At 35.3% G+C, this 7,777-nt stretch overlaps 1 protein-coding gene across 3 annotated transcripts; it reads right to left on the reverse strand.

The window, feature by feature from the left end:
• Positions 1-449: 449 nt before the first annotated feature.
• On the reverse strand, positions 450-6,889 carry LOC132183426 (protein IQ-DOMAIN 31). Of its 3 annotated transcripts, none has more exons than XM_059596861.2 (7): positions 6,803-6,889; positions 5,705-5,824; positions 4,667-4,957; positions 3,511-3,702; positions 3,011-3,091; positions 1,434-2,547; positions 450-758 (listed from the first exon to the last, which is right to left on the reverse strand). In XM_059596861.2, the coding sequence occupies exons 2-7, from the start codon at positions 5,777-5,779 to the stop codon at positions 727-729; spliced, it is 1,785 nt and encodes a 594-aa protein (XP_059452844.2). In that variant the 5' UTR covers positions 5,780-5,824; positions 6,803-6,889; the 3' UTR covers positions 450-726. The 3 variants fall into 3 exon arrangements, with proteins under 3 accessions (XP_059452844.2, XP_059452842.2, XP_059452843.2); XM_059596859.2 differs by having other exon boundaries at positions 3,011-3,094; XM_059596860.2 differs by lacking the exon at positions 6,803-6,889 and adding an exon at positions 6,638-6,740 and having other exon boundaries at positions 3,011-3,094.
• Positions 6,890-7,777: the final 888 nt, after the last annotated feature.

Below are 7,777 nucleotides of genomic sequence, written 5' to 3' on the forward strand. Positions count from 1 at the left end.
CAAGGTTACTGTTGGATATGTTAACCGGAATTATACGGCCGGAACCTCGCTTTATGCCTACTGCGTATAACATCTGATGCATCTTTAAGCTTATTGAAAATAAAATAACTACAATATGTTTGAGAATAACACTTTTAGAGTTTCCTGGCCTGTAATGAAGAGTGGCTTGAACTTTTCACTACTGTCCATGTTGATTACTCTCTGCTTAGGATTCCAAGAAAAGGGTCAAACCTTGAGCATCAAATTGACTCATCCCATTTTACTTGTGGAGTTTCAGGCCAACAAATTTATAGGTTTCCCAAAAAGGCTCTAGATAGAAGAATATGGAGCCTAATTTTATAAAGTAGAATTTGAGTGTGGGGAAGAAAATTCAGGCCAAGAATATCTCAAGGCATCGACCCCAAGATATGCAATGCAGTGTATACAGAGCTACCACCCTTTCTCAATCAAAGAACAACCGACAAAGGATAAATTCATAAACTAACAAGATAAATACTTCACTTTCACAGAGATACAGGGTTAAAAGCATAAGTAGGTTTCTTACAGCATAGAATTCTATTCAGGAACAGAAAAATAAAGAATAGAGCACACCTGAAGTGTAAGTCTAACTGTACATACGCTTAAACACACAAAACATAAAGGAATACAAGGAAAGGCTTCAGGTACGTCACGCATCATCTGTTTCTCCACATATCTCCTAATATCTCAAAGCAGATACCAGTAAACTCACCTCTTCCACCCTGCCCGGGCCACCTTATCTGAAATATAAATCCACAACATATACAGTTACTATCATTCAGAAACCAACATAAAATTCCAGAGACAGCAAACCAGTACACAACTGAAGAATTTTTTGAAAAAAGAAAAGAGATTACAAGTAATGACAGACCCAGAAATAGAAAGAATGATTTGACTTTTTATGCCGAAATGCAAGAAGACAAAAGGTACACATTAGAATAGAAATCATTTTTGAGAAATGCTAGAGGTACCAAATCTTTTACCAAGAGAGTTTTACGTTTTACCAAACTGATGTGTAACTCATTCATTGCTACTTGTTACATTTTTTTTAATTAATTGTTTTGTTTCTTTCTAATGAATGAGTTACACATCAGTTTAGTAGGCTTTTCTTTGTAAACAATTTTGTACCCCTAGCATTTCTCATCATTTTTTGATATGCAAATGATAGAAAGCTGTACCGTTAGCTTATTACTTCCATGACCAAGTTAAAGAAGCATTTAAAATTCAAGAGAACAAAAAAGAATTGGCTCTGTTTATTAATGTTTTTTAGAAGGGGTCTTTTTTTTTTTAAAAAAAAAATGTGTTATAATGTGAAAGTAATTTTGAGTGTTTAGTATTTTGGGTTGTTTGTTAATGTTTTTGTTTTGAAAAGAGAGAAGGAGAAAGTGTTATCAAGATCTGTTTCAGAATATTACCTTGACCATCTTTAGAGGATGGTAGTGATCTGTCACTTTTGTTCCCCCCTTTGCCATTCTCCAGAACTAGCCTATGCACCCGTGGTGACATTGAACTCAATTTACCATTGGGCAGAGTAGGCATAGAATGCCGCCTGACGAAACCATTTTCAATCTCACCTTCACCAAAGTTAGGGGATCCTTGTGCTCTAAGCTTTGCCTTGGCAGATTCAGTTGCAGCCATATAGCTGGGCAAAGTTGGACTACGCTGTGAAACATTCTCTGAGTATTCCTGCTTTGCCTTGGCAGATTCAGTTGCAGCCATATAGCTGGGCAAAGTTGGACTACGCTGTGAAACATTCTCTGAGTATTCCTGCTTTGCCGATAAAGATCTTCTCCTGCTTCTGTGGTTCTCCTTGCTAGTTTGATCTTCTTTTACATTTAGGTCCTCAGTTTCCTTTGGGATATTATCAACTTTTTCAAAAGTTTCCAAAGGAAGTTGCTCACCAGCAGGGTCATCATGATTCTGCATATCAACTGTCTCCTCCAGAGCCAACGGTGCTGGAGGTATTTCTAACCCGGGCATTTCATTGTCTTTGGATACTGCCACCACTGGGTCATTTATTTTCTCAGAGAAATTATCAACACTCTTCTGAGGAACATCAGATGCTGTGGAGCTTGACAGCTTTTTCATATTTAACTTTGGCTTCTCAGTCACAGTTTCTGACTGATCAGGAGCCGCTGAATTGGATGCAGTAATTTTTCTCAAATTTCGTTTTACCCTCTCTAGTTCATTTTGATGGTGTTCCTGTACTGATTCTGCTTGATGGCCCTTAGCTTTCCTAAGGGTGCGTCTGGACTTTTCACGCTCAGATGTGGAATGCAGTGGATTATTTCCAACATTTACAGTTGGGACCTTGTGCACACCTCGTTTTTCTGTGCTGAGTTTAGTTTCTCCTGTTTGAACGCGGTCCTGCTGTCTGTGAGGCTTAGAATTAGGAACACCTTTTGGTTGTGGAAGTGGTCCCCTAAATTGAAATGATGACCAGCGTTCTAGCCAGTTCCAAGCTGAATTTGGTTCACCCGAATCATAGTGGAGGTTGAAGGGCATAACAGTTGGCGATGAAGCAAGAAGCTATAATAAGCAACATTGAGCACTATCAACTCCTATATCATGAGCTGTAATAAAAAGAATATATATAAAATACCCTAATATCTTATTCCTTTATCACTTTGTTTCAATTTCTTATAATTTTATTTTTTCGCATGAATATTTCAAAAATTAAATTAAAGAGGCCCACTTAAACTCAGCAGTTTGAGCCATATCTCGTATGCAACCAAAGTGTTACAGGGTCACTCTATATTTAGAAAGATAATGATGACAATGATGATATGGCTACTTTATTTCCCTTAAAAGTGCACCACCTATACTATAGCTTGTATTATCTTTCCACTTATCGCAGACTAGTCAGTGGGTTAAACAGTATAAGGAAGATGATTCTGAAAATCAAAACATGTTTTGTCCTCGTTTGTAAATCATGTACTAATTAAACCATGACTACCATAAATTATCTAAAAACCCAAGATCCTGAATATACCTTACAAATAAAAGCATTTGCTGACAGCTTTTCTGGCCCAGTAGCTGTATCTAATCCAAATAGCTCGACCCTCGTAACATCCTGCTAAAGAGATATTACAAAGACAGACTTAGATGCACAAGATATTACAAGGTTTAAGACTGCATAGAAAATGTGATGAGCTTAATAAGAAATGAGCCTACCCAAGTAAATTAATACATAAACAATGAAAACATATAGCTAGTTATTATAAAATGGTACTCCATCAATAGACTAGAAAACTCAACAAACGTAATTTCAGAATTCTTCTATTTGAAGAACATAATTCACAAGGCTCCATATATCCAACCCCGACAACATGGGATTAAGGCTTAAACTTGAGTTGAGTTAAGTTGTAGGAACATATGCATGAATAATTGCCAATATTAGGTCAAATAGAAAATCAAGAAATTCTTCTAGATCATATAGAAATTTAGATGCAGGTCAAATGAAACCAATTTAGGTGTCATTTGAAAACTTACCAGACTGCATCTTTTCTGCACTTCAAGCCCACAAGCAGAAAGTCTGACTCTTTGACCGCGAACACGAGCCTGTAACTTAACAATCCCCTGCATGCAGCGCAAAGTAGTGACAGCCTGTCTCCTAACCAAGTGCCCACGAATAAGTGCTTGCAGCCTTATGATGCCCTTGAGAGCACGAAATGCCCGGCGAGCCTTCACAGATATTATGCTTAGATTAGATCAGTAATAGCTTTAATATATAAATCTAACTTCATAGGAGGGAAGAAAAGATTGCAAAAGATACATAGCGATCTCTGTTCTACAGATAGACAATTTATTTTCTTTTCAACTATTATCTAACTCAAAAATTGCCAATAGCAAATCATATTACCAAATAATAATAAACCACTAAGAACATAGTTTACAAATCCATAAAAATGCATTTTCTTCGTATGAGGAGTAACTGTAGGAAAATTATGTTTCCACGGTTACTTCCACTAGAATACATGTCAAGAACTGAAATAAGACCCTCAAACAACAGAAATCACAAATCTACAATATCAATCCACCCATAGCCCCCCCGCTCAAATCACTAAAATATGAACCGAAGATACAAAAAACAATGTGCAGACACATTCACATGATAGATTTTTATTTTCTCAAACTTAGGAAACCATGAAACATTTACGTATATGGCATTTGTATCTTGATATTTCCAAATTATGATTGTTCTTAATGATGTAAATTTTGCTAAGAAACTTGCCCTCTGCATGAAATGGCACTTCATTGCATCAATTTATATGTGGTATTCACCAAGATATAATTCTTGTAATGACTTTCATGAGTTCTTTGAAACTGTGCATGCTTTCGAATATGTGACATTGCAATAATAACAGATTATAGAAAACAAATATTTGCAACAGCCTATATTCAACCATTAAAAATGTCATTTACAAAAACATATCAAAAGCAACCTGAATTACCAAAAGAAAATTGTATTGAAAACCCTAGTATATGATTAAGAGAGTAAACCATGGATCCAGAAGATGAGGCATAAAACACATTAATGAACATGAAAGATGGGTGCTAGAAAGAATTGCAGAATTAGCTTCAAATCTCCTGTTCATGTAATTAACAATAATGACATTTCTTTATGTTTCATGTAATAAAGCATTACCAAATAGCCTCTAAAAGCTGCCTGTGCCTTTGTAGCAGCTTGCTCATAGGCAGTAACCTCAGCACTGCCAGGTGAATCCAAACCCATGGTTCCTTCTGTATGTGCACCTTGCATGCCAGGTAATGACACGACTGCATCATGTGGTAAGTTGGCACTCGATCCCTTTTCTGAGTTTTCTTCAATTCTGTTAGAGGTATGAAGTGCCACATTTGAAATTACAGAATGATTTGCTGCCAAATCACTAGACACTGCCTTACAGGCAATGGTCGCCTCTTTATCTCCTGCTGATTTCTTGACATGTAATGAAATTGATAAATTAGTGGATGTCAAAGTCAAATATTGCTTAGAGTATATCAACAACCAAATTAAAAGTATTTGCACAATTCTTATGACTTATAAAAATTAAAAATAAAAATAAAAAATAAAAAGAGGAAGGTATTTGCACAATTTTGACCATATTTGCAGCAATAGATTAACATGCAACAGGAAAAATGTGAAATTATATCTTCAAAATACCGATTGGAAAAATGGATGTGAAAAGATAGAAGTAGAGTAAAACTTCAAGTAGGACACGAATTAGGTAGATGATACATAATACCTAGACATAACACAAACTTCAAATAAACATCTACACTTTCATCCAACCATCAGAAATAGGCTATAGTTGCAAAACGTTGATAATCAGCCAATGGAGACTCCATTCGGGCAAAAAGCCACACTTAGAAACCAAGCCTTCTGGGTAACATAACAGAGCATAAATCATCACAAGGCGTGAGATCTTAGAATGTATGGCGTTGTGGCATGACAAAGATGATATCAGCAAATCATGAAAAGGGCATTGTCCCAAGTACAAAAAAACAAGTAGCAATCTGCCTTTCCAATATTTTAATGCTCCATGTGCACCCCTCATACCAGAATACCAACATGGTCTTACTAAAGCATGATGCATTAAAGCATGTACCTTGCATGGATGCAGAGAGAAAAAGTAGATCACAACTATGAACAACAATGGAATACTAAAAGGTATTAACTAAGTACCTTCAGAAAGCTTGATTTGGATGATTTCTTCCCAAAGAGTATGGTTTTAATCCACTTTCCTGGAGATTTTCCCATTGTAATAAGGCCTATATCAAATATACTGAATCCGTGTTTCTAATCCTGCATAATTTCCACAAGTTAAAGGTCACCTGTGAGCTAAAAAAATAACATAATACAACTTTTATACTGAACCAAAAATTTAAAAAACCAAATGTTATGTCATGCCTCCCAATTTGAACTTAAACCTTTTAGTCCACGACCTCCATCTAACTAAATAGAAACAACCCAAAATCACAATCTACTTCAAACAAAAACAACACTGCTATTTCTCCGCTGGGAACAAAAAGCACCAAGACAATCCGAACAAAAACATCTGTTTGTATTGCCAAACAAAAATTACCAAGATATCTATGACTACTGTGACAAGAAAACCCATTTCTTGACTGGGATGTTGTCCTTGTGCATACCATCAAGTATTTAAAGATACAATTCAATCAGTCAGTATGCAGCTTACATATAGGTAACCACAAGACGAACACAAAACTCCTTTAGCTCAAACTCAAAGAGGCCAGCAAGGAAATGGAAAACTCAAAAACAAAGCAGCAACCACAATCCACTTATATTTCCACTAAAAGAAGGAACATTCGAGAAAGTTAAACACTTTAAGAGAAATTACTACAAGCATAATGCAAAAACGAAGACTTTATCTAAAATAAGCACCCAATTTGGTCCCTGCATTCTTTCTCCATGCAGTAAAATTCATCCTTTTGTATAAAGCCCAACATCTTAAACCAGACTCCGCCAAATAAAAACCACACACACTAGACACTAGAGTAAGCTTAAGAAAACACCGAGCCCGCAACCCAATACAGAGAACAATATGAAAATCAACAAGCAACCCAGGAACTAAACTATAAAGCCAAACAAATTTACCTTGATTAAACCCACCAAACTTTGAAAAAAAACACAAGAGGTTCTCCACAAACATTTCACTCAGTTATGCAACTGCATTCAGACTCTCAGAGCATATACAGATATATATATATAGAGCAAAAATCAAAGTGGGTGCGAGCAACGTGAGTCAGATCTGAGACATACCGGAGAAACAGAGAATACTGACAGTTAAGACGAATGAAATGTTTCAACTAAATGTTTACGCAGAAGAAGAGAGCAAAAAGTTTTATTTATTTATTTATTTATTTTTTTTAAAGCAGGTACTTTTCAAATTGAAGGAAGAGAAAATACGGGAGAAAGAGAGAGAGACACGCATTTGAAATTGTTATATATTTTGTTAAAAATAAAAATTTGAATTTTTTTTGCCGTGGAATCAAAAAAACATATAAGCAAGTCAATGCTTTCGTTAAATTATTTGAATATTTTTGTTATTTGGGGATGTTTTAATAACTCCTTTAAATTAGAGAATTAATCCTTCGATAAAAAGCTTGATAAAGAGGTTGCAGCCAAAGGAAAGTCATAATAATATATTATTATTTATGGAGGAAAAAAAAATCATATTAATTGGGAGGAGATTGAGTTTGATGTGAAGTCATTGTACCGTGTGTGACCATTTGTTTTTTTTAGGACAAGTCGCTTTATTTAAAATGTTTATTTATTTTGCCATCAAGCATTTATATAGTCGGGGAAAATGAGGTCATATTCATAAGTATATATAACTAATTGAAAGATGGTTTATTATATATATGGGTAGTGATATACTGCACGCCGGGCGTAAAATTTTTTTTTATTATTATTTTTTTTTTAAAAAAAAAAAAACTATATATATATGTTGATGCAATTCGCTTAAAATGGACCGCGCTAATTAATTGCTTGCAAGGGACAGGTGGGACGTCTTTTGTTATGTTTTCCGGACAACATAATTAATTATACAACAAGGACCACCGATTCTTATTTTGCATCACCGACCATAAAAAAGACACAACATCGACACCAAAATCCTTCGTATAAATAAAAAATAATAAATAAATAAATTGGAGCTCTGAGAGTGAGTTGGGTGTTCTACTCGGGAGCCACCGACAGCTGAGGCTGCATGGATTAATTTAAGCCATCGGAAAT

Source organism: Corylus avellana, chromosome 5 (assembly GCF_965113065.1).
Source record: "Corylus avellana chromosome 5, dhCorAvel1.hap1.2, whole genome shotgun sequence".
Classification (NCBI taxonomy): domain Eukaryota; kingdom Viridiplantae; phylum Streptophyta; class Magnoliopsida; order Fagales; family Betulaceae; genus Corylus; species Corylus avellana.

Excerpts from the sequence above, each read along its gene's own strand:
- LOC132183426 (XM_059596859.2), bottom strand. The coding sequence starts at position 5,779 with ATGGGAAAATCTCCAGGAAAGTGGATTAAAACCATACTCTTTGGGAAG. Across the intron at positions 3,703-4,666 it reads CAGCTTTTAGAGGCTATTTG|GCTCGCCGGGCATTTCGTGC; the intron begins GTAATGCTTTAT and ends ATATCTGTGAAG. Across the intron at positions 2,548-3,010 it reads CAAATGCTTTTATTTGTAAG|CTTCTTGCTTCATCGCCAAC; the intron begins GTATATTCAGGA and ends TGCTTATTATAG.